Source organism: Mesocricetus auratus, unplaced genomic scaffold (genome assembly GCF_017639785.1).
Source record: "Mesocricetus auratus isolate SY011 unplaced genomic scaffold, BCM_Maur_2.0 Super-Scaffold_100015, whole genome shotgun sequence".
Lineage (NCBI taxonomy): Eukaryota > Metazoa > Chordata > Mammalia > Rodentia > Cricetidae > Mesocricetus > Mesocricetus auratus.
Genome location: NW_024429198.1, coordinates 63252563 through 63279346, shown reverse-complemented (window position 1 = coordinate 63279346; position 26784 = coordinate 63252563). Strand labels below are relative to the sequence as shown.

At 48.5% G+C, this 26784-nt stretch overlaps 1 protein-coding gene across 2 annotated transcripts in view; it reads left to right on the top strand.

Annotated features, from left to right (window-relative positions):
* The first annotated feature begins 4734 nt into the window (after positions 1–4734).
* Epb41l4a (erythrocyte membrane protein band 4.1 like 4A) overlaps positions 4735–26784 on the top strand; it is a 192189-nt gene continuing 170139 nt past the window's right edge. The window contains exons 1-2 of one of the 2 annotated variants that reach the window (XM_040758055.1): positions 4735–4939; positions 5317–5764. In XM_040758055.1, the coding sequence (XP_040613989.1) occupies positions 5666–5764 (99 nt within the window). In that variant the 5' untranslated portion in view covers positions 4735–4939; positions 5317–5665. The remainder of the gene's footprint in view (positions 4940–5316; positions 5765–26784) is intronic. The other variant, XM_040758052.1, reaches the window with a different exon arrangement.

The following is a 26784-nucleotide window of genomic DNA, read 5'->3' as shown; positions in this document are numbered from 1 at the left end:
TGTCTGTTCTGGCCAGCGCACCAACCACACATACCTCTCCACGGAGGAAATGAACGTTTTCAGCTTTTCTTGGCAACGTCTTAATCAGAAGGCTGGACATGAGTTCAGAGGTCACTTACTCCAGATGTTTCTTTGCTAGCTGATATGTTGGGCTGTTCCTTCCTGGAGTCATTGCCTTTAAGGAATAGTACTGTAGAAAAACGTGGAATTCAGCATGTTGAGCATACTCTGGAGTAACCGTCACACACATCCCAAGGCCCTTACCTGATTGGTGAACAGGCTGAGGCACCAAGAGATAATGGGACATCTTCAAAGTCATATATAACCTCATTCAAAATAAAAAACAGTGATGAGATAACCAAATAGGCTAATTTCTCTATTGCTTTTCTCCACGATTTCACGGAGGGACTAACACTCACAGGACTAAGCTACCATTACACGGATATATTTTATTCAGGGAGAAAAATCAGATCATATTAACCAGGTAAAACAATCAATACATTAAAAGCCACGTTAGTACTTAGAAAAAGGTATTCCATCCCATTTGAAGTCCAGTTTCACTAGGGAATAATTTGACAGAGTTCATGTTTTAGAATAAGAATCCATTTTTTCAGTGGACACTGCAAAAACTTCAATTTCCTTCTAAAAACAAAAGAGGCTCGTGCCTAGGGTCTGCAGATTCCAGGGTCAAGAGCTGACATTTTCCTTTCTCACTTTCATTTAATTTACCAATACAGTGTGGAGCCATCACAGAAACAGACAGAAACAGGGCTGGGGCAACGGCTCAGTGGGCAAAGGTCCTTGCAGTTAAGCCTGAAGAGCTGAGCTTGAGTCTTAGGATTCACATCTTGGGAGGAGAGAACCAACTCTCAAAAGTTGTCCACCGACTTCCACGTGTGAGCAACACAATAAGTAAAAAATGTAATGAAAGAAAACCCAAACCCGAAATGGATCCTTCCAACTTTGCACAGTTATGTGAGGTCCTTGTTCTTTTAAACCCCTTTAATCCCAGCACACCTTTAATCCCAGCACTTGGGAGGCAGAGGCAGGCAGATCTCTGTGAGTTCGAGGACAGCCTGGTCTACAGAGCGAGTTCGAGGACAGGCTCCAAAGCTACACAGAGAAACCCTGTCTCCAAAAAAACAAAATAAACAAGGTGAGAGATGATTTGGGTCATTTAAACACATCTCTCTAATGAGAATATAGTGCTTTAAAAAGAATCTGAAGAGATGACTCAGCCATTAAGACCTCTTTCTGCTTTTGTAGAGGACCAGAGTTAGTTTCCAGAACCCACACTGAACTGCTCATAGCTGATAGCAATTCTCTAGCTCCAGGGGATTCAACACTCTGTTCTGGTGTCCAACACACACACAGATACAAACACACACACACACACACACACACACACACACACACACACACACCACCTAATAGTGATTCTGTGCCTGGCGTTTTGAAGGGCATATTTCAGCCAGGGTAGAGGGTGTCTTTGTAAAGCAAAATATCTTCTTTCAGAATGAGGATTCTTGAACTGTTCCTAGATAGCCCATGTATATCTACAGAATTGCACTTACTCAAAATTTGTGTGTCAATTGACTCATCTGCATCAGGTTTATTGTGACGAAACAGGATCTTAACCTAAGGAAATATTTTACTTAAAAAATTTCTAAAAAGAGGCAAAAGCTTTAAGTAAGATGTACTTAACTGTTCACATATTGAAAACCTATTTGTTTTCTGATAAAGATTTCCATTGCATCTTAATTTTTCAAGTTTTAAGAACCTGCCAGGCTGTTACCCAATGTGATTGCATCTTCTTTTGTGCACAATAGCAGTGAGACTACAAAACCCTCCACACAATCACTGAGATTCCCAAGGGCAGCTCTGTGTTCGCGCTTCCCCTGGGGTGTGAGTGGTGTCCTCTGACGATTTTAAGTTGCATTCTCCAGCTATTAATGGAGTCAAACTTCTTCCCATGGGCTTATTTGCCTCTTGCTCATCTTCTTATTCATCCAGTCATTCTGTTTTTAAAAAAGAAATACACGCATTACACGCACCAGCACATATAAAGATACACATTCTTTCTCAGGGCTAAGTTGTGTCTCTTAATTTTTCTGTGTGTGTGTGTGTGTGTGTGAAGTACTGACCCAATAACTATTTAGAGACGGGAAACAATTAAGGTTAAATGGGATTGTAAAAAGTAACGCCTCGACACTGAAGGATTTGTGTCCTTATAATAAATCCCAAAGAACTTGCTTCCATGAAGACACACACACACACACACACACACACACACACACACACACACACAGAGCACACAGCAAGATGGAGGCTGTCTTCAAGTCAAGAAGGGACCTTATTAGAAATTGACCTTGCTGGCATAACAAACTTGGGCTTCCAGGAAAAAAAAATCTATTGTGTAAACTACTTAATCTATGATGCTCTGTTATGGCTTTCAGAGCTGACAAGACAAAGGTGAAAGTTACTTTATTTACAATGCTCAAAATACGAAATTCCCGAATGAATGGAAAAATAAAATACACATACATAATACGTGTGTGTGTGTGTGTGTGTGTGTGTGCTCTGTGCGTGTTTGTAATGGAATGCAACGGAGCAATAAAATTGAGCGAGCTATTTAGGCAACATGCATAAATCTCAGAATAATTGTATTGAGTGAAGCAAACCAGACCAAAAAAGGAGTTGACACTGTGTGAATCCACCACATAAACTTGAGAAAGTGTAGGTAATCTACAGTGACAGAAAGCAGATCTGTGGGTGTCTGGTAGGGGAGATGGTGAGGTATTTGAGGGAGGGAATATAAGCATGCCGGAGTAAACTAGAGATGATTGTTATTTACCAGCTTCATTAGGCTGATGGTTGTACGGGTGCGTATATGTCGAAATGTAAGTTGTATACTTTAAATATATGTAGCTATGGCGTGTCAGTTATACTCAGTAATGTTATTAAAAGTTTGTGGGATTTTCTTATCTGTAGGAAGCTTCAGTTTCCAGTTCCAGGGGACCTGAAACCCATGCACATAAGATAAAAATAAATGATTAAGAAAATCCAGATTTAAAATTTTCTTATCTCCAATCTCTGATAAAGAGATGGGAAAGAAAATGTCTCACTTAATAAGGACTGTTGTATGTATGGAATGTCATGACTTTGCAACTGAATTACTTCCTCACCTCAATCAGCCTTCCCATCAGTGGCAACAGACAAAAACCCCACATCAAAGGACCATAGAACAGGTCAAACTCACGACTTTTTATTATTGCTTTTTGACTTTTGCAGGCTTAGATGGTTCTGTTGCATATTGCGGTAAAGAAAGAAAACCATTAAGATATCTTATATTTGGCGATTAATGACAGGAAGGCTGTATTGCAGAAAACCTTCCATAGTGAGATGCTTAAAACACAGAGGTTTAAGTCGAATAAAACTTTTTCAGTTGTATACAGGATTTGACTAGAATCTCAAAGCCTGCTTCAGTTTCCAGGAACGTTGAAAGATCATGTTTATCTGAAAGTTGGGCAGGGAAAAGGGAGGTTTTATACAGAAGTCCTTCGTGGAAATCACTGCTGACGACTGTGCCCAACTGTTGCAAAACTTTTTTTTCTTTTTTTTCTTTTTTCTTTTGGTTTTTTGAGACAGGGTTTCTCTGTATTGTTTTGGAGGTTGTCCTGGAACTCACTCTGAAGACCAGGCTGGCCTCGCACTCACAGAGATCCGCCTGCCTCTGCCTCCCGAGTGCTGGGATTAAAGGTGTGCGCCACCAACGCCCGGGTTGCAAAACTTCTTCCTCTTCTTCCTCCTCTTCCTCTTCCTCTTCCTCTTCCTCTTCCTCTTCCTCCTCCTCCTCCTCCTCTTCTTCTTCTTCTTCTTCTTCTTCTTCTTCTTCTTCTTCTTCTTCTCCTCCTCCTCCCCCCTCCCTCTTCCCCTCCCCCTCCCCCTCCTCCTCCTCCTCCTTCTCCTCCTCCTGCTCCTTTTTAGTTTCGACTCTTCAGGCTAACAAGTGGCACGAGAGGAAATTCCTACCTGATGCCAAGTTCTTCCGCTCTCTAGTTGTCAATACCTGAGCTCTGCTACTGCGAGGCACCTCCCGCAGTGCATGCACCTCCTCAGCCTCCTGAGCTGCTGTTGTCATTAACTCGCTGCTGCTTCCCAGCTAGAGAGCTCTCACTGCACCTGCTCCCCGGGCCGGCAGGGTCCTGCGTCTTCCACCGTCAGCCGGTGTTGCATGTGCACGGACTCCGGGACCCACCAGGGGTCACTGCAGCCTCAGCGCTATTGTGCCCACTAGTGCCTGGCCCCGGCCGGCCGCGCGCGGAGGGCGTGGGAGCCGGGACCGCAAGAACGCAGGGGTCGGAGCAGAGCTGCGCCCTGGCGGCCTCGAGCCAACCTCCAGGTCTCCCAGGGAGACGAACGCAGTGACCCGGCGACGGCCGCGCGGCTCGGGCGCAGCGCACGCGTTCTCGCGGGGACCTGCGGGCCCCGGGCCAGCCTGACCACCTCCGCCCCGCCCTCCGCCCCCGGCGCGGACCCCGCCCAAGAGGGGCGCTCGGGTCGTGGTCCCGCGGATCCCGCTGCTGCTTGGTGGCTCTTGGCGGTCGCCCTGAGTCCAAGGGGGGAGCCCCCCCCCCCTGCACCTGGGTCGCTCCCGCCCAGGGCTCCGCCCCGCGCGCTGCCAAGAACTTTCCCTGGAGCCTCGGCGGCCTGGGTGCCGGGTACTGTGGCGCTCGCCCGCCCGCCCGCCCTCCCGCTCGCCCGCAGGTCCTCCGACGCACGGCTTTTCAAGACGTCCGGCAGGAGCGGCGTTCGGTCCCCGTGGCAGGGCATTCGGGAGAGGGGAGCTTGAACTTGGCCACCTCCGCGGGATGAGTTCGGGGACCCTCAGACGGAAGCCGCGGCCCGCGTCAAGCTGACCTCGCCCCGGCTGGTTTCGGTGAGGAGCCCCGGCGGGTCCTCCGCGATCGATCCCGGGCGGGCAGGGAGAGTGGCGGAGGGAGGGAGTGGCGACCTTCGCCGCTGGCCCTGCGTCCCAGGCTGGGGGGGGTCGTGGCCACCCCCGACACAAAAGAGAAGCCGAGCGCTTTCTGCTCTTCTCCACCTTGTCGGGGGTGGGCGGGGGTGGGGCGGGGTCGGCGCCGGCCTTGCGCGCCCGGTGGGGACTCTGGAGCTGCGGCAGGGGAGTCGCTCCAGTGCGTGGTTGGGGCTGGCGCTGCCGGGCGTCCAAGCCCGGGGAGGGGCTGGAGAGCCCGGCTCGCCCTTTTCGTGTCTCTGACCGACCCCGGTGCCTAACCGAGAGACTCCTGTCCCCAGGTCGCCGCCCCAGTCTTCAGAAGAGGAGCCGCAGCCGCAGGATGCGCGGGGACCCGCCGCTCCCGGCGCTCAGTTCGGCGGGCGCTTCCCAGGCGGCTCCGGGTTCCTGACGCTCCGGGGCGCGCTCGCCCTCCCGCCTCCGCGCCCCGAGCTTCTCTGGGGTGCCCTCGGCTGGACCGCAGGACCCCAACGCTCGCCCCGCACCGGGGCCGCACCCAGACCCGCGCCTCTCTCGCCCTCTCCGCGGCGCGCACAATAAATTAATGCTTCGCGCTTGAGGGGGGAGGCGGCGGCGGCGGCGGGCCCCGCGGTGGCTGCTCTCGCCTGGCTGGAGACGCTTTCAGCCGACATGGGCTGCTTCTGCGCCGTCCCGGAAGAATTTTACTGCGAAGTTTTACTCCTGGACGAGTCCAAGCTCACCCTCACCACCCAGCAGCAGGGCATCAAGGTAGGCACGGCCGGGGCGCGGTGCGGGGTCCGCGACGTGGGGGTCCGCGGCTTTGTCTCGAGGCTGTCACCGCTCAAGCCCGGCCGCCGGTGGAAGGCGGGGCAGCGGCCGCAGACGGAGGAGGGCGTCTGTCGGGGTGCGCTCACTTGGAGTTGCCTAGAGAAGTAGTGCTGGCTGGAAGGGTCCCCGACGCCCCAACTTCCAGCAGCAATTCCAGGTCCGGCGAGGGAGACAGACTCTGCCCACCCTCGGGCTCCCCCAGAAGCTCTTAAGCCCCTCGCCGCTCCCGGACAGGCTGCACCCCACTCGGGTGCTGGAGGCGTTGCTTCTCGGCTTTGTGGAAGCCCCCACCCCACCCCGCGTAGTATTCTTGGGGGGAAGTAAACGAATGCATTCACTCGCTGAAACATTTATCAGGTTCCTGTGATTGTGTTTCCCCGGGTTTGTAGCTGGGGAATGCTGCGTTTGCCCCGAAAACAATTTTCTTTCCGCTAGCGAGCTGTTTTTTTTTTTTTTTTCTCTCCACTTTTAAGCAAACATTTCACAAAGCAAAATCCGTGATCGGGGTTTGCTTCTGTTTGTAGTCATCAAAAAGAAAAAAAATGTATTTACTGCTTTTAACCTAGAAAGCCTGCGAACTTGCGCCGGACCCCACTTCCTTAATTTAATGAGTGCATTTTTTTTTTAAATACATGACAACCTGAGGATGCGCCTGCGCGTTTGTTTCGCTTTTCCAACAGTGTTAACTACCAAGGAGCCAGGAATGCGGTGTGTTTTGTTTGCCTTTTTCCTTCAGTGTTAAACCACCGAGGCATTTTAGTTAAGGCAGCTGTGGAGTCTTCAGGTCGTGTGTGTCCGCCCTCCCCCTCCCTTTCCCGCCCCCCCTCCCGCGTCCCGGAGCTGTGTGTCTGGTGATGGAGTTTATGATGCCCTATTCCCTCTCCTAGTCCTGTCATTTCAGAAGTTACCCGCGTGAGGTAGGTTCTCTGGGATTTCCTTGGATGAGTCTGTTTTGACTACCTTTATGCCCACCAGGAAAACTGTTCCTGGCTAGAAGCCTCTTCGTGGATGCTGCCAGTTTGGGCACACAAAGTTAGAATTTCATGGATGTAATCCTCTTGCAGAACAAAGACCAAAGTGACCAATTAAAGCCAAGACACTTAAGGCCTTGCTTTGGAAATCGTTCTGAATAGTGTTCCTCAGCAATTATAATAAACAAAATTCAATCAGATTCATATCTTTCAGTTTTTTCCCCCCAAGAACAATAAAACAGCATTTGGAAGGACAGTGTTGGCTTTATATTTTTAACTTTTCTCTATGGACATAGATACACACACACCCTCACAGCCTACAGAGGCAGGGGGAAACAAAACCTTATTGCGCAATATGATAGAACATTTTGTTGTGAACAAAATAGGTCAAAATAAAAGCAAATACACAAACAACAACAACAACAAAACCAAGAAAAAAGGGACAGTTGTTGGTGATGCAGACAGATTCCCTGGTGTGGGAACAGTCAGAGAAGGATAAGTTATGATCTGATACTAGGCCAGCAAAGAGATCTTTCTGAAGTGCAAAGGGTAAATGCATCTGGGATCTAGAGTCATCTGCAACAAGAGCTCCCCGTTTAGTCATGAAAGCCATGCCCCTATCAGCTGTGGCTTTCGTAGACCATTCTGTCAGGAGAGCAGCCAAGACTTGGGATCAAACAGAGTAAGCTTGTTAAAGAAATTTGAGTCCAAAGGCCTGATCCATACTTACTTTTAGTAAGTCCATAGTATTTACCTTGTTTTTACAAATGGGTTCAAAGCTGGTGAGTGATTCATAGGCAACAATAGCTTCAAGACAGTGTTGTTTTGGCCGAGTGCCTTGTAACTAAACGATATTTAAAGCAGTCTTTGGTTGGAAGTAATCATTTGCACCACAAGCTTGGCCTCTTTTGGTGTCACAAAAGCATGCCATGCTGATTTTGATGTCCGTGAGTGTAACACAGATGTTGTCTGCTGGAGTTAACCACATTGTCTGCAACTACTATACCTCCTTAAAAATGTGTGCAGTGGGGCCTATCTACCTGTGGTATGTACTAAATTAAGCGTTTGTATGTTTACCAATGGTATGAGGTTTGCAAAAGCATCTCCTGTGTAAACGGTAGTCAGACATTGATTAAACATGTGTGCTATGCTACAAATAATTGGCTTTTTAAAATACACTCTTCCCCTTCGAATGCTATGACCTACAGGTGTCAATTACTCTATATGCACATTTGAATGTAGTTTATTTTATGTGTTGATGTTTTGCTTGCATGCATTTCTTAAGAGGCTGTCTGACCCTTTGGGACAGGAATTACAGATGGTTGTGAGCTGCCATGTGGGTGCTGGGAATCAAACCTGTGTCCTCTGGAAGAGCAGCCAGTGCTCTTAACTGCTGAGCGAGCTCTCCAGTCCTAGTTACTGTATATGAATTAGATAAAATTAGCTCCTGCTTTAGTTCACAGGTGAACAGTTACTCCACACTCAGTAATCAATCAGTTACTCCACACTCAGTAATCAATCAGTTACTCCACACTCAGTAATCAATCAGTTACTCCACACTCAGTAATCAATCAGTTACTCCACACTCAGTAATCAATCAATAGCTACTATACAGGGTCCTCTGCTGGAATAGTTTACTTGGTGACTTTGGCTGTCCCTAATTAAAACAAAAGTTTCTGAAAGGCCCAAGCGTTCCCAAGGGAGAAGAGGCTTGCCCACCTCTATTGGAAAGCAGAGACAAAATGACCAATCTTCAGACCTTAGGAATACAGAGATTGGATGAAAAGGACTCAAGGGTTTTGTGGGTAGCCAGGAAGAGAAAAAGCTTAGACAAGAATTCTTTCAGCAGCATGCCTAAGATTTAAAGCTTGGAAAATTGGCAAAAAATTAACTCTAGTTGAAGTCATTATACCAAGAAATGCACCTCTTCTGAGTACTGGAAGGAAAATAAGGAAAAAAGGTGAAAAGTAATGGAGAAACAAATGTGTGGTTGCTGATCATGGGCAACAACTGATTCCCAACTTTATTTTATACCTCTTATGTTACAGAACCCCCACCCCATTTAGGGTTTCTCTGTGTCGCTTTGCAGACCAGGCTGGCCTCAAACCCACAGAGATCTTCCTGCCTCTGCCTCCCGAGTGCTGGGGTCGAAGGTGTGTGCCACCACCGCCCGTCTTTAAAGTACATTTTAAGGGCTGATAAGTTGGCTTAGTGAAAAGATGTCTATTCAGCATCCCTGAGGACCCCAGTTTGATCACATAAGGGCTGAAGGAGAGAACAAGCTGTACAGACTTGTCCTCTGACCTCCTCCACCTGTACGCTGTAACACATACCCAGACAATAATAATAAATACAAGCCTTTTAAAAAGTACTTTTTGAGACTCTGTGACACCCCCTTTTCTTATTCTCAAGTGAAATGGGGACCACCATGGCATTGGGTGCCCCCTGTGTGACCTCTGAGAGCACCAGACATGCACATGGTACACGTAACATACATGCAAGCAAACACACACAAGAAAAAAACTATGAAAAATTAAATAAGGACCAGTGATTTCCCATTAGACTTATTCACATATTTTATTTTATTTTTTTTGGACAGGGTCTCACATCGTAGCCCAGACTGGCCTTGAGCTTATCCCTCTGCCTCAGTCCTCTAGGTGGTGAGGTTGTAGACCAGGCAGAAGCCACCACACCTAGGCTGTGTTCTGTTTCAGTAGAAGGAACTTTACCAATCACTATGTGACTTACTTAAGAATTTTCTTACAAAATCTGAAAAGTAAAAGAGAGCTATCCTTGGGACTGAAGAGATGGCTCAGTGGCTAAGAGCCACTTGACCGGTCTTGAAGAGGACCGAAGTTTGATTCCCAGAACCCTCTGCAGCTCCATTTCTAAGGGATACCTTCTGACCTCCACAGGCTCTCCTGTGTGCACTTGGTGTGCATACATCCACGCAGCCGCATACACGTGCATACAAAATAGTAAATAGGAAAAGAGAAATGTCTTTGCATTTCTGTTGTAATAACGCATTATGTTAGAAGACTGGCCGTAGCTGTCAAATGTAGACATGGCAGAGAAGCTTGGTGAAACGTTATTTTGTGTTCACCAGTTGAAAAGTAACCCTTGGGTCTATTTATGCACCGAATTACGGACTGAAGAGTTAGTCACGAAGTGAATTTTCATAATGTAGATAAAGGTTTTCCAGTGGGGGGAAAATGTGGATTCTGGTAGGAGGCAATTTACATGTTCAGGAGACTACCACTTAACTAGAAAATGGTTTTCTGTTTACAAAAGAGTTGGAAGGATAAAAGACACTATGCTTTTTTTTTTTAATCCATTTTAGTGCTGCTTGGACACTTGCATTCTTCCTTTAGAGGTAACCTTGCTCCACAGGCTGGTTTATGTAAGCTAAGAGCTATTCGTTGTGTGTTCAACTAGAACAATAGCGTTTGGCTGTTTGTTCTCTGCTGCTATCTCTTCAGCTTATTCAAGTAAGCCTTTCTCCTATGGCTGGCCTCAGTTTTGGGGTAGTTGTGTTTGCTCTGGGGAACTTCTGTTAGCCCTTTGTGGGTCTCTGTGCAGAGAGAGGTGGAGCGCTTTCTTTTTTGTTCTTTTCCAAAGCAAAACTTGAATGAGGTTCAAACTATTTTTTTCTGGATTGTTCCTTGAGGAGCAAACAATTTGAATGAAGTGATAAGGGCTGATTGTAAATTCAGTCCTTAGAATTGCTATGCAAATATGGAAAAGATTAGTATTTTCGTCTTAGCAAAGTTCGCACCCCTGAGTGAATAATATGGCACTTGTTTTTCTTAGATGTGACGACTGAATTAATGAGACTTGGCAATAAGATAGAAAGTCTATTAACCTAAAAGATGTTTATGTGTCTAAGTCTCTTGTCTGCATGTATGCCTGTGTACCATGTGCATGCCTGCTGGTGTCTGCAGAGGCCAGAAGAGAGTGTGGGTTCCCTGGAACTGGAGTGACAGATGGTTGTGGGCTGCCACGTGGGTGCTGGGAACTGAACCTGGTCCTTTGGAAGAGCAGCCAGTGCTCTTGACCCCCAGACCGTATTTCCAGCCTCTCCACTAACTTTAAAAAAAAATGGAGATGCATCATATAATCTATCCAGTTAAAATGTACAGTTAAATGTACATTAAGCATTAAATGTGTAGTTAAAATGTACACTCACTGTTAAGTACTGTTGCGTCCTCGTCCTGAGGTTCCTGTGTGAGTACTGTTAATCAGTTTTGATCCTCTCATCAGAAACTTTCCCAGGAAACCTGGAAAAAGTAGTGTAGTTGAGGGTTTAAAGTGTACACATCTTGTGAAGAATTCTAAGTTTCCTTTTACCTGGACCGACAAGGAAAACTCAGAAGGTTGGGCAGGGGGCAGGGAGTGAAGAGTAATAGTTTTCGTGAGTTGTATTAAGCATTGTGTATGTGAGAACCGGTATGTTTTGATATCTGCCGTCTAACTTACAGAACCAGAGACCTTTTAGAGAAACATAGGCTGGAGGAAGTGTCCCCGTAAGTGACATTTCTGCTAACTGTGTGTGGGGCTTTAGAAGAGACTTGCAGTTTCAGAACCTCAGTCCCACCCTCTCTAGAACAGGCTCCTGTACATTCTTGTGCCTCCAAGGTGGTGAGTGGTGGGAACTGTTGGGCTCACCCTTGCGTCTTTCCCAGCCTTCTGTAGTGACTCATTCCTGTCTGGAGAGAAGTGCACACGCACACGGCACGGCCTCACTCTAGTTGACTGCTGACTCCTTGCCTGCCCGGCGGTTTGCTTGTGCCCAAACAGAATTGCCCTCAGTTCCCCAGACATTCCAGACCCTCCAGAGGCATTTGTGAGCACGGGACTCCTGCTGATTGCTGTATACTTCCTTTGCCTTCCCCTAAACATCCCCTTGTGCGAACCAGGCTTCGAGACTTGAATCAAGTGTCTCCTCTGCTAATAAGTCTTCAGCTGAGCCTGACGAGGGAGAATTACTCTGTCTTGGCACCCAACACGCTTCGAGCGTTCCTGGACTCCTCTGCCTCTTCCTGTAGCCTGCGAGCCCATGCCTGTGATTCCAGCAGCTAGGGCTGTACGCTTCATGTAATAGATGCTTATTAACTATAATTTGCATAGAGGGAAGAAAGGAATGCTGCAGTTGGAATGGGTCGTATTGAAAATCTTTACGATGGGTAATGACACTCCTTTGCCATTTTAGTTTTAGTAAAAAAAAAAAAGACTGCAGAGTAAAGCGAGTTTCACTGTGAATTATCTGTTGCCAAGAGACTCCAGTTTTCATACGGATAATGGGCAGAGTGTGAGGAGGCTCAGTGGACTGAGTGCGTGTGGCACATTGAAGGGCTGATTGGCAGCTGTTGCAGAAAACGTGAGTCACACCTTCCCACCCCCCAGAAACGTGAGTCACTCCTTCCCACCCCCTTCCTTGTAGAATGGGTGGGGAGAGGGGGTTGAGTCCCTGAGGCTGGGACTCAGGAAGTCCTGGCTGGCCTCAAAGTGGCTGTTCCTGAGGATTCCCTCCCCCCTCTACTCCCCCGGCCTTGGGTCTTTCCTTTCTCGAGTATGGCATCCTCCTTCCATGCAACCTGGGTCTTTTAGAAGGAGCGCAGATTCCATGAATGGCTGGAGACTCTCCCTTTCCCCCTGGTCTCCTGTGGTCTCCCTTGAGAGCATTGTTGGGAGTGCCACAGTGTGAGTCCACATAATTAAGCAGTTCTGCCTTCGTTTTTAATATTGCTCTTCTGCTCAGTTTACTCTTGAAGCTGCAGAGATATTTTTTGGTACTGTTCTCAGTCTTAATAAGTACTGGTGTTTTGTGAAAAAAGATTTTTTTCAGTCTGGTGTGGGGGCGTTTGTCTGCAGGCCTGTATAGATGTGTGACCCGTCTGAGTTCCGGCTGTGTCCCTCCATCCTTCTGGGACTGCTCTGCCGTGTAGACCCCTGTAAGGCTGATCTGTGTTGCTCCTGGTCAGCCTGCGCTGGGTGGCAGCAACAGCCATTCACTTCTGCACAGAGTATTTTTTTTGTACGTCTTTCATATTAAGACTAAATAGACACCTGTTATCACATGTCCTAGGCAAAGACAAGGTGTGTTAAGTTCAGGAACCAGTCAGTTTACTTTGTGACTCAAGAAGCTTGTAGCTACAGTTTGGAGAGCCTGTACCAGTTTCAAAAAAAAAAAAAAGAAAGAAAGAAAAAGAAAAAGAAAGAAAGAAAAAGAAAAGGGTGAATTGCATTCCTGTGCCCCCTGAACTGTGTACATACTTCCTATTTCCCTTCTTTCCCATTCAAACCTAACCCTGTCTATTGTTAACACCTTTCCCTGTAACCAAACACTCTTGAAGAGATCCCCCAAGGGCTGCCTGGCTCCTCCTGAGGCTTCAGGCTTGAAAAGACTGCCTGCTTTTCCAAAGCATGAGAAGCCTGTTTCCCAGCAGAGGAGGTTGGCACTCCGAGAGGAAGTCAGAAGAAGGCAGGGGATCCAGGGCTGGGTGGGAGTGTCAGCTAGCCCATCCTAGCCCGCTGGAACAATAATAGCACAATAGCAGAGAGGTCAGATGGCAAGCAGGGACTGGCCAACTGAGCCTGGAGAGGGAGTGAAACCAAACTCTGCAGCGGACTTAGAAAGGTCGAGTTCTGAGCCCGCACAGAGCAGTCAGGGACACTGAGTTCCAAGATTTGTGTGGAGCATCTTTCTTTAGCGTCCGGGCGCATGCCTGCAATCCCAGCGGCCAGGAGGCAGAGGGCAGGAGCATTGCTGCTGCAGGTTAGAAGCCAGCCTAGTCTACAGAAACGAGTTCCAGGACAGCAAGGAGCTACACAGTGGGGTTGTGTCACAAACCAGACAGTAGTCCAGATTTCCACATAGACAGTGACCCGCCTGGAGGCCAGGTTCGTGAGGTAACTGTAGCGTCTGTTTGCGTGTCAGGATTCTCTCCCCCTTCTGTTCAGAAACAAAGTTGCTACATGGAATATCGCTTCTGAAAATGGTCTCTTCTCCCCATGGCTCACACTTTGTGCCCAGGCCAGCCTCTTCTCTGGGGCTGTGCGCATGTCTCTAGTCCTTTGCTGTACTCCCCGTGCTGGTGTCCTGTCCTGCCGACCACATGTGGACAGCTCCTCTTGAGTCAGCCTCAGTTTCCTCATCTGTGTGTTGGGGAATATGGTAACTGCCTCATAGGATAATTGTGAGAATCGGAAAGCATGCTTTTAGGCAAGTAACATCAAAGATGCTCAGTAAGCTCTCTCTGTGTGTGTGTGTGTGTGTGTGTGTGTGTGTGTGTGTGTCTAATATTACTTTAAAATATATTTGCTTTTCACTTGCAGTTTGGAAATGTTAGCCCCTCCCACCTTTACCCATGGCAACATCGTGTCTTTAGGTGTCTCTGAGAGGTGTGGCTTGGAACAGTCAAGGACTGAGATGGCCGTGACCTAGGGCAGCATTAACGAAGAAGGGACGAGGAAATAAAGCCTGGAAGATAGATATTTAGGAGGTGGGGACTCTGAGTCGTGGAAGAAGGTGGAAATGTAGGGATCATGGCCCAAGAGGCAGAGCGCAGTGTCGGTAAAGCCGGCAGTGCACACAGCTCGCTGTTGAGTGAAGCCTTTTCCTTGCCAGCCGCTTTGGTTTTTCCCCACCAGTCGCCTGGGCTCTGCCGCATTGTAGTCCCCAAATGACACACAAGACGCTGTATTAATTATGAAGCTGTTGGCCTTGCTTGTTTCTTACTGGCTAGCTCTGACTTAAGTATTTATCCCATAATTGTTAATCTAAGTATTTCTCTTACTGGAGAAAAGGGTCTGGACTTCTTACCCCTATGGCGGCTACATGATGGCTCCCCATGTTTCTCCTCCCCAGAGTCCTCCTGGACTCCTAGTCCCACCTATCTTACTTCCCTATTGGCCAACAGTGCTTTATTGACATATACACAGGACTTCCCCATCAGCTCACCTCTTCCATTCCTGACCCAGCGCTCTTGGCTGTAGCCATTGGCCCCGGGAGGAAGCTGGCCCCGGCCCTTTCCCAGTCCAGAGAGGATAATTGCTCTAGGGGCATGCCTGCTGCGCTGGAGCTGAAGGACTCACGCTGATTCACAGGCACACAGGCAAGCTTGCTGGTGTGAAAGTGCTTCTGCGAAAGTGAGACTCGACTTACCATGGAGACATTACCAATACACACACCCCCTCCTTATCTCCAGAACCATCGGCCTGACGTTGATTGCAGCCTACAGACCACAGCGACTCCCAAGATGGCAAAGAGGAAAAGGCAGTGGTGACTGAGGTGTCTCCGGTCTGCCCTGCGCCTTCCCTCTCCGTCCCGTCCCTGGATTCCCTCATGGAGGAGCTAACACACCCCCTGGCTGAAGCAGCTCGAAGCAGGAGCTCTGTTACTGGGGACCACCGAGTCTTTCTTGAGAGAGTGGAGCATGGCATTGTTCACCAAGCTGGGGCACAGGAAGAGAGGCCGGTCTGGATAGTGTCAGACGGGAAGTAACAAGGGTACAAGCATCCGCTGTCCAGTGCAGTAGGCAGTCAGAAATTCAGTGCAGGTAATGAGGCATTGATGTCTGGCGATGTGCGGTCCACATCGAAGGGTAAAGACGTGCTGTTCGAGCATCCCAGTGGCTAAGACAGCATGAGTTACATTCACTGGAACAAGAGACTGTTTCTTCTCAGGTTTGCGGGTCAGACAAACCAGCAGTGTCTGTGACTGTCTGCTCTCCTCAGTGCCCCTGCCTTCCTCCTCCATTCTCTCTCTCTCCTTTACCCTGCTGCTTCCTCACTCTGGTCTTGCCATCCAGTTAGACCAAACTGCTTCCAAGTTTTGTTTTGTTTTTTTTTTCAAGACAGGTTTTCTCTGTATTGTTTTGGAGGCTGTCCTGGAGCTCGCTTTGTAGACCAGGCTGGCCTTGAACTCACAGAGATCCACCTGCCTCTGCCTCCCGAGTGCTGGGGTTAAAGGCGTGCGCCACCAATGCCCGGCTTGCTTCCAAGTTTTTGGATGCTCCGCTCTCCTGCTATTCATGTCTCTGTCTGGAAATCTCTGGCTCACCTCGCCTGCTTGGGAGAGCCCCAGAGTTCCTCTCAGGAGCAGCCCTCCTGAAGACTTCTCAGTGGAGGAGAGCCCGTGACATCTCATCAAAGATGCTTCTGTGCTTTCCCTGCCCACTTTGCTGGGTGGAGAGGGTGTGTGTAGACGTAGGTGATCTGGCTGCCCGTCTCCTTCCCGTTGGTCAGCACTGTCAATGTGGACAGGTCATCTTCTCTGCGTGTCCATCCTTGTCTGCAAAGTAGGGCCGAGCTCTCCACGTTGTCCTGGGATGTTGCTGCATATGAACCTGTTCACACGGGACCTCATAGGTGGTAACTGCGGTTCACAACGGACCTCGTGGGTGGTAACTGCTGTTCACACCAGACCTCGTGGGTGGTATCTCTTGATACTAGGCTGGGAAGCCCTGAGGGAACCACACTAAGCCTTTTACATGGGATCCCCAGTCAAGCCACTGTGGAATGATAGACATCAGTGGGTTAGTGTTGACTGGATGAATTGATCCAAGCAGGAAAGTGTACCTCTTTATAGAGGTGAGCTGATGAATTTGAAAAGGACATTTCCCTTTATTGCTGTTTTAGGTCCTTCTGGGCATAAGAAATATGCCTGCTTGACTTTCCAGTTTTACTGTTAGAAAAATGATCACTTATATGTGGATATAGTATTCATCTATTGCCTTGAAACATTTGGGGGAAATTGCTAGTGATTTGTTCCAAGCAAGGTAATATGTGCTTTCCCCCGAGCCCCCCATAAATGATGTAGATTGATAGAAGACTGTTGGTGAACACACATGTTTTCCAGCATCACCTTCAACTCCAAACTTTAGGGATTTCTACCAGGCTTGCAGGTTAAAACCCAGGGAGCAGCCATGGCTTTGTATTGCAGAACTGGGCTGAGATCCCTGGTGACTGAGGAAAGTCATAGTAAGTCCTCATAGTCTTGAGACCGGCTTAGTATGAGCTGTATGGACTTGTTCAAGTTACATGTCTTTAAAGTGCACAGTTATGCTGACACTTGAAAAATCCCAGCGGATGTGTAGGGTACAGCACCTTCCTGTGTAAAGAGAGCGTCAAGGGTCCAGAATCTAGACAGTGCTGTCGCAATACAAAATCTCTCATGCAGACTCCTTTCTGCCTGTTGTTGCTTTCTGTAGGAGGAAGCTTAGGACTGTGCCATTAGCCACGTGACACGCTAGAGACGCATACGGATGTGGTGATGATAGGGTGATGCTAACCACACCCATTTTGGGCGTGACTAGAGACAGGGCAGTGAACTACGCCGCTAGCCAGGCCCACTTTTGGGCGTGGCTAGAGGCGTGTATGGAGGTTCTTATTAAAGACTGCGGCAGAGCAGGACTAGCTCTCTTGACTACTTGACTCATCTGGGTGGCCTGTTTTCTCTTGTAAATAGTTTCTACAATAAACAGTTACCTATACCCTCAACAAGTGTGCTGTTTATCATTACAGCGACAGCTTTCCTATCAGCTAGCCATTCTGCTGACCAATAACTCACTGTTTGAGCCCCTGCACGCAGCACTCACTTAATTTGCCTCTGAAAAACCTTCCTGAAGGGGCTGCAGAGAGTGTGGAGAAGGGGGCACAGATTCTAACACTGGATCTCACTTAGAATGTCAGGCTGTATTCTGCAGGTGAGGGAGCAGGTCTCAGAATGAGACTGCTTTGCCAGAGCCCAGATTGTGAACCTTTGTGTCTGTTCTTTCCTCTTCGGTCCTCTTGGTGCTCAACACCCCTTGTCTTGGTGCTCCCCTCCTTGTCTTGGTGCTCCCCTCCCCCCTTGTCTTGGTGCTCCCCTCCCCCCTTGTCTTGGTGCTCCCTTCCCCCCTTGTCTTGGTGCTCCCCTCCCCCCTTGTCTTGGTGCTCAACACCCCTTGTCTTGGTGCTCCCCTCCCCCCTTGTCTTGGTGCTCCCTCCCCCTTGTCTTGGTGCTCCCCTCCCCTTGTCTTGCTGCTCCCCTCCCCCTTGTCTTGGTACTCCCCTCCACCCTTGGTGCTCCCTTCCCCCTTGTCTTGGTGCTCCTCTCCCCTTGTTTTGGTGCTCCCCTCCCCCCTTGTCTTGGTGCTCCCCTCCCCCTTGTCTTGGTGCTCCCCTCCCCCTTGTCTTGGTGCTCCCCTCCCAGCATGGGAGAAAGGAAAGACTGAGATTTGATCTCGGAAGGCAGAGGCCAGGATTTATTAGACCATTAGGTCTCCGCCCTGCCCATCTCCTGTACTCCCAACCCTGTCAGCCACTCCCCTCAAACTGGGTCTCCTCAGCTCCATGGTCTGTCCTGAACCCCTGTGTGGTGTTGCTGCTTGTCCTTGGGGGCCCCTTCAGGCGGGTTCTTCTTCCATCAACTTCCAGTAAGAAATGGCTGTGTGGTATTTCTTTGCAGAACGACAGTCACTGCTATACACTTCAGTTTTGAAAATGCTTATTTGAGAAGTCAAGAATAATGTATTTCATGGCATTGTTTCAGAGGAGGAGTTACATGGACCTTTTTTTTGTCTTTATTTTAATAAAGCCTTTGTGCTTGGTCTGAATCTGTACAGCTACATGATGACTCACTCTAGGAGGGAAAAGTAAAAACTGGTTAGTGACGTAGTGACTCTTCTTATTGCCTAGGACAAGATGTAGAGGAGAGAGAGAGAGAGAGAGAGAGAGAGAGGGAGGGAGGGAGGGGCGGACAGACAGACAGACAGACAGACAGAGAAAATTGTCTGGTTAGAAGATTTGGATGGGCAGATGGGCGTTTCCCCCGATACCCATTACTTTGACGTCATTATCATTGTTCTAGATTATTTCCTTCTTAGCTGTTGTTTACCAGGAGGATAACTAGACTTTCCCTCAATTTCTCAGAAAGACATCCTTTTCCTTTTAGATGCTTGAAAGCTATGTTCTGGAACAGTTATTTGAGTGTGTGGTGGTTTGAATAGTTATGGCCCCATAGACTTATGTGTTTTTCAATACTTGGCTCATAGGAAGTGGCACCACTAGGAGGCGTGGCCTTGTTGGAGGAAGTGTGTCACTGTGGAGGCGGGCTTTGAGGTCTCCTACGCTCATGTCATGCCCAGTGTGACAGTCCACTTCCTGCTGCCTGCGGATCAAGATGTAGAACTGTCTCTCAGCTCCTTCTCCAGCAGAATGTCTGCCTGCATGCTGCTGTTCCCACCACAATGATGATGGACTGGACCTCTAGACCCCAGCTGAATGTTTTCCTTCATAAGATTCCCATGGTCACGGTGTCACAGAAATAGAAACTCTAACTAGGACAGAGTGTAAGGGCATTTTGGGGTCTGGGGCAGTGCTATATGTCTGTAACTGTATACTCAACTTCGTGGACTCATCTGTGTAAGAATTTATCCAGAGGTTTTTGCATGCTTAGCATCAGGGTTGCTGCGGGTGATAATGAAGTAAAAGGGAGACGTGTGTGCAGATGAGTACCAGGGGGCGCGATGACAGTCACGGAACAGCAGCGGACACGCCACAGGACAGCTCATGCGGGGGACTCCAGTGTGCACACACATATTACAGGAAATGCGTCTTGTGTGTCAGAGTGAGGTTAACCAAGAATGGAGCTTTAGAAGTGTTTATTGGGTCTGAGCATTTTCTAATGGACTCGGTAGGGTGTTTGAAGTAATTAATCACATCATCTGTTGTAGGAGGAAGTTTGTATGCCGCCATTAAACATGTGACTTATTAGAGGTGCATACAGATGAGGTAATAAAAGGGCGGTTTACCACACCGCTAACCACACCCACTTTAGGCAGGATTAAAGACGTATACGGCTGGACGTAAAGACGTATACGTACGTAGGCTGAACTATGTCACTAGCCAAGCCCACTTTTGGGCCTGGCTAGGGGGCGTTACGGGGGAAGGTATAAAAGGCAGCACACAGGAAGTCTCGGTCTCTTTTCCCGGAGTTCGGCTTCCGGTTCGGCAGCGGGGGGGGGACTGCTTGTCTCGTCTGGGTTACTTGTTTGGTATCTTGTGAGTAATTTCTACAATAAATACTTAGTTTTACTTCCAGTAAGTGTCGCTTATCGTTACAGCGTCCGTTGAAGCCTACAATCTGTAAACGGGGTAGTTTGATGTCCCCCCTCCTACTGTTACAGCTTCTATGTATCTCTCTTGTCTAATTGTTAAAGCTAAGACTTCTAACTCCATACCCAATAAGAGAGGGAGCGTGGACTGTTGCTCCTGACTTTAGAGGAAATGCCCTCAGTTTGTCTCCAGTTAATATAATGCGGTCTATGGTTCATTAGATATCACCTTTATTATCTTGAGATGTGTCCCATCTATTCCTAAGCTCCCCAGGGCTTTTATCACGGAGGCGTGTTGAACATTGTTAAGTGATTTTTCAGCATCTGTTGAAATGATTAAGCATGGTTTCAGCCCTTGAATTTGTTTATGTGGTGTATTGTATATTACATTTACTGATTTATGCATTGTGTATTATATTTACTGGTTCATGTCTGATGAACCCACCTTGCCTTTAGGGGATGAAGCCCATGTGGTCATTAATGTATAATCTTGCTGTTGTGTTACTGAATTTGGTTTACATGGTGCTGGTAGGCCTGGGAAGCAGAAAGCACACAGGGAATGGCCTGAATCCTTTGACACCTGAGAGCCCTCCCCCAGAGGCACACCCTCTCCAGCAGGGCCACACCTCCTAATCCTTCCCAAACAGTTCCACCACATGGGGCCGGGTGTTCAAACATAGGAGCCTATGGGAAAGAGTCTTCTTCAGAACACCACAGTGACAGAAGCTGACCTTGACGTGAGAGGGCTTTGAAGGGCAGAAGGCAGGAATCACTGGGCCCCTGTCTTACCGATGGACCACTAGGTGGCTAGTCTGTCTAGCCACACTTTGTGTTCTGACAAAGTCTGCCCAGCGATCAGAGGGCGGAGCTAGCCACTAGTTAACCATAGAAGCTGGGCGATGGTGGCTCATGCCTTTAATCCCAGTACTGGGGGTGTGGGGTGTGGGGTGTGGAGACAGGTCCCAGACCCTTTTTTGTGGGATCCGGAGAGGTAAGAGGTCCCTGGTGGCTGCTCCTCTGTCTCTCTGATCTTTCAGGTTATTACCCTGATATCTGACTCTTGAGTTTTTATTGATAAGATTAATTAGACTCACGCTTTACTAGTCTTCAAGTGTGTCTTGGCATTGAAGACAGAACCTTGAGGTTACATATAGCTTTGGATTATATATTAGGGAGATGCTGTTGACTTTGGCTGCCTCAAAGTGGTGGCTTGTGAGGATGGTCTGTGTCTCTGAAGGCTGCCTAGGCTAGAGCATCATGAATTGGGTTGGAAAAGAGCCCCACACTGGGTGCCCAGGGATGGGTACCTTTTTAGCAACCTGGATCTTAAGTCTAGAATTATTTATTAAATAACTAATATTTCGTCAACGCGTGATCAAAATACTTTTATTGAGTGGGAAGGGCAGCTTCCTTGGTGGGAGAAGGAAAGAAAAAAGAAATCTGGGTTTTCTCTTTCTCTGCCTTCAGTTTTTCATTCTGGGAAGGTCATTCACAGCAATAACATCTCGCTTTCTCCCATTTACAAAGTAGAGTGGCCGCTGAAATTACCCCATTAGTGTCACATGTTATCAGGGAGCTCAAGGATGGAGACGGCTGACAAGCTTGCACAGTTTCCAAGTGCCGTGGAGTGCTAGTGGCTGTTTTGCAGCTCCATCGTTCACTCACTTGTGACCTCCGGCACACTCACTGATGACCTCTGGCACACTCACTAGAGACTTCTGGCACACTCACTAGTGACCTCTGGCACACTCACTAGAGACCTCTGGCACACTCACTGGTGACCTCCGGCACACTCACTAGTGACCTCTGGCACACTCACTAGTGACCTCTGGCACACTCACTAGAGACCTAGCACACTCATTAGTGACCTCTGGCACACTCACTAGAGACCTCTGGCACACTCACTAGAGACTTCTGGCACACTCACTAGAGACCTCTGGCACACTCACTAGTGACCTCTGGCACACTCACTAGAGACCTAGCACACTCATTAGTGACCTCTGGCACACTCACTAGAGACCTCTGGCACACTCACTAGAGACCTGGCACACTCATTAGTGACCTCTGGCACACTCATTAGTGACCTCTGGCACACTCACTAGTGACCTCTGGCACACTCACTAGAGACCTCTGGCACACTCACTAGTGACCTCTGGCAACTCATTAGTGACCTCTGGCACACTCACTAGTGACCTCTGGCACACTCATTAGTGACCTCCGGCACACTCACTAGTGACCTCCGGCACACTCACTAGTGACCTCTGGCACACTCACTAGTGACCTGGCACACTCATTAGTGACCTCTGGCACACTCACTAGAGACCTGGCACACTCATTAGTGACCTCTGGCACACTCACTAGAGACCTCTGGCACACTCACTAGAGACCTCTGGCACACTCACTAGTGACCTCTGGCACACTCACTAGAGACCTAGCACACTCATTAGTGACCTCTGGCACACTCACTAGAGACCTCTGGCACACTCACTAGAGACCTGGCACACTCATTAGTGACCTCTGGCACACTCACTAGAGACCTCCGGCACACTCACTAGAGACCTCCGGCACACTCACTAGTGACCTCCGGCACACTCACTAGAGACCTCTGGCACACTCACTAGAGACCTGGCACACTCACTAGTGACCTCTGGCACACTCACTAGTGACCTCCGGCACACTCACTAGTGACCTCCGGCACACTCACTAGTGACCTCCGGCACACTCACTAGTGACCTCTGGCACACTCACTAGTGACCTGGCACACTCATTAGTGACCTCTGGCACACTCACTAGAGACTTCTGGCACACTCACTAGAGACTTCTGGCACACTCACTAGAGACCTCTGGCACACTCACTAGAGACCTAGCACACTCATTAGTGACCTCTGGCACACTCACTAGAGACCTCTGGCACACTCACTTGTGACCTCTGGCACACTCACTAGTGACCTGGCACACTCATTAGTGACCTATGGCACACTCACTAGAGACTTCTGGCACACTCACTAGTGACCTCCGGCACACTCACTGGTGACCTCTGGCACACTCACTGGTGACCTCTGGCACACTCACTAGTGACCTCTGGCACACTCACTAGTGACCTCTGGCACACTCATTAGTGACCTCCGGCACACTCACTAGTGACCTCTGGCACACTCACTAGTGACCTCCGGCACACTCACTAGTGACCTCTGGCACGCTGTTTAAGTCCAGGCTGGGGTTTTATGGTCAGTGGGGATGAACTGGCAACGGTACCTACTCTTTGTTCCCTTGAAGGCTAAACACAGTGACAATATTGTAGGAGTTTAGCTGTGAGCAATGAACGTGACACCCGAGATGAAAGTTAGTCGCCGTTGTTACGGAGCCGTGTTGTGCTGTCTTAAAAGTTAGAAGTCATGGTTTGTCATGGTTTTAGACAGTCCTGAAGCTCTAAGTCAAGATTTTGTAAGAGGTTTTCTGGTTATTTGCATTTGCTGGTTAGTAAGCTGATTTGCTGAATTGAAGACAGCTTACTTAGAAAATAACAACTCCCTCCTTTTCTATTGCATATGCGTGTGTGTGTGTGTGTGTGTGTGCGCGCGCACACACACACAATATGCATGAATGTGAAGGCACTCTTGTTAATTTCAGTTAGGACACCGTTAAGTTAAAGTTCAGCGTTGTAATAGTTTGATTCAGGATCGAGAACTTTGCTAGATCATTTCTTTTAGAACGTTGGTCCATCAAAACCTGAAAAGTTTTCCCGTAGACTGCTTGGAAGCTGTTGTGTACACCCAGAGGAGCAGGCTGTGAGAGTGTCAGAGAAATATCAGTGTTGACACTGGTATATTGACCACATCCCGAGGACGGCCACGAAGGAAAGCAGACCCTCTTAGGTTGACAGGTTCCTCTGGGAACAACGCTGCAGAAACAAACCCAGGGCTCCCTGTGTATTATCAGGCTATAAAACCTTGAGTTTTCCTTCCATTTGAAAATGCTGTCCTTTCCCCCCATCTGTTGTGATTCTGGGGAGTAAAGGAAGTGACCTTACCTTGAAATACATTAAGTACTTGTGTGGGTCATGTTTAAGGCTAAACAGCTAACTGCTCTCTTTAAAACCTTTTATTTTCTTTTTAAATTACTGTTTTCAAAAGATGAGCAGTATTTATGTCCTGGAATAGTGTCCCTCCAAGTGTGACTATCAGAGCCACTGAGAACAGATACACACATTCAACAAGATACCTCATCCCTGTAGGGTGAAATTTGGTGCTCCGCCAGTAGCCATGTGGCATATTAGAGGCGCATACGGATGAGGTAATAAAAGGGCGGTTTACCACACCACTAACCACACCCACTTTAGGCGTGACTAAAGACGTGTAGGCGGTGAACTACGTCATTAGCCAGGCCCACTTTTGGGCATGGCTAGGGGCGTGTACGGAGGAAGGAATAAAAGACTGAGCAGCAGAACCGCTGGCCTCTTTTCGGCTTCCAGTGCGGTGGCGGTGGCAGAGTCGGAAAAATACCGGGCTCATCTGGGTTGCTTGTTTGTCTCTTGTGAGTAATTTCTACAATAAATACTTACTTGTACTCAATAAGTGTGCTGTTTATCGTTGCAGCATCACATCCCCATGGGAATTTTCATGGTACGCTGACTTGGCTCCCAAAAGGTGTCATGGAAGCCATGGAAGAGGCTTGCCGGGACCTTTTTCCTTCTTGGTGAGGGGTGGCGGTTTCGTGTGACACATGACTTACAGTTTACCTGCCTCCATGTGGGCCTTTCCACCTTAACTGCTGAGTGGGTCAAAGCTGTAATCCCGACAAAGGCTCTGTGGCTTTTTGATAGAGACAGGCACGCCTCTCTCTTTGGCTTCACCAATAGATTTTCTGCCTTCACGCAGTTAGACAACTTTGCACCCGGTGCCTGAGATTGGATAGCAAAGTGATGGATAGGATGTACCTAGCCCTCTGTATTTAATAAATTCTCCTGCCCTAGATAGAATTTGTAGCTTATTAGACATGCCCAGTCACCAAGTTTTCTAAATGTTCTTCACTAAAAAAATGTCCAAAATTAGGGGGCTTGGGAGCTTAGCTCAGTGTTAGAGCGTGAGGCCTTCGGTGACACCCCAGCAACACGAAACATTCACAACACACGCGACAGGAGCACATGCAGCACAACATAGAAACTCACAACACACAAAACACAGAGAGAGAGTGACCCCTCCTTCCTTGGCCTCTATATATCTCTGCCTCCCCCCACATACCTGTGACCACACCCAAATAGGCGTGGTCAATGCTTGGGGTATGTGAAATCTCTACCTACACTGGGGCATCTTAAACTTTTCCCACCCAAAACCCATTTTTCCCAAGAACATTAAATTATCTAAAAATAATGCATTCATTAATTTTTGGGGATTTTATGCGATATATTTTGATAGTATTCACCCCCCCTTCCTCAGCCCTGTCCCTGATCCTCTCTACCTGCCCCTCCCCCTGTCCAGTTCATATTGGTCAGCCGCTCCAAGGCACGGGACTGCCCTCTCTGGGAGTGTGGCTGATATACCAGGCGTCACACCGTTAAAGAAAACTGGCTCTCCTCCTCCTAACAGTGGTCACATGCCGATGGTTCTTTGCCAGAGGTGGGATTTGCTGTTTCGTCCTCTCCTCCATGCCTGGGTTTCTGCCTGGCTTGAACTTGCACAGGTCCTGTGCACGCTGTGACAGTCACTCTGAGCTCACGTGTGCATCCGTCTTGCTGTGTCCAGAAGACACGGTGTCCTCGGAGTCATCCACTATCGCTGACCTCTCTCTCCCGAGAAGGGTGCCTTGTGGAACAGACATGCCACCCAGGGCGGAGCACTCTGCAGTCCCTGGTCTCTGCGCGCTTGCACAGTCATGGGTCTCTGTGTTGAGCGCTGTCTACTGTACATAAGAAGCAGCTTCGGGATGAGGGTTGAGTGACGTTCTGTGGCACTAAGTCATTAGGATTCATTTTATGCCCATTCGGCAGGACAGTAACAGTGTGTCGTAGGTACGTAAGCCCCATGACCTAACTAGCCACAGGTTCTTGACCTTGTTGACGGTGTCAGGTGTGGCTTCCACCAAGGGGATCCGGCCTGAAACACAAAAGTCAATAAATAAATAAACAAACAAACAGACAAATAAAATGATAGCCTTGAACTCACTGTGTAGCTGAGGGCCGCTGTGAGCTCCTGATCGTCCTGCCTGAACTTCCAAGTGCTAGGATTGCAGCATGCACTGACTTCAGATTACTTTCATAGGCAGACAAAGGAGTAAATGCACAATCGCTTGTGGGATTGTTCCTGTAATGCTGAGAGATTTCCCACTTCTCCCCCAGTTAAAGCTTTGGGCAAGCAAGAGCAGTGCCCAACTGTCGGCTTGCACATGTGTTGCGCTCACGTGGTCCTGGTATTTATGGTTAAATCGGTACATTCAGGGATAATGTTTAAAATTCTTACTCACTCTAGTGCTGGAGGGATGGCTCGGGGGCGTAAGAGGGTGCTGTTCTTGTAGAAGACCTGGGTTGTGTTTCCAGAACCCACACGAACAGTCTGTAACTCCAGTTTCAGAACATCCAATGCCCCCTCCTGGCACTACGCACACACGCGCATGCGCGCGTGCACACACACGTAGGCAAAGCACTCATACACATAAAACAAACAAGTCTTTAAATTTTCCCTAGAAATTCAGACGTAAGTAGCTTCCTCCTATACCGGCAGCTTCAGTTACTGAGCAGGGTGCACTCTTGAGAGGGGGAGAGACCGAGAGAGTCTTGACTGCTGAGGATTTGGGGCCTGAGGTTATTTAAAGGTGAGCGATTGCCCCAGAGAGCTTGTGGGGAGGGGTGGATGGGAGAGGATGACCAAATCTAAAGCTGGTGTGGGGTAAAGGAGGA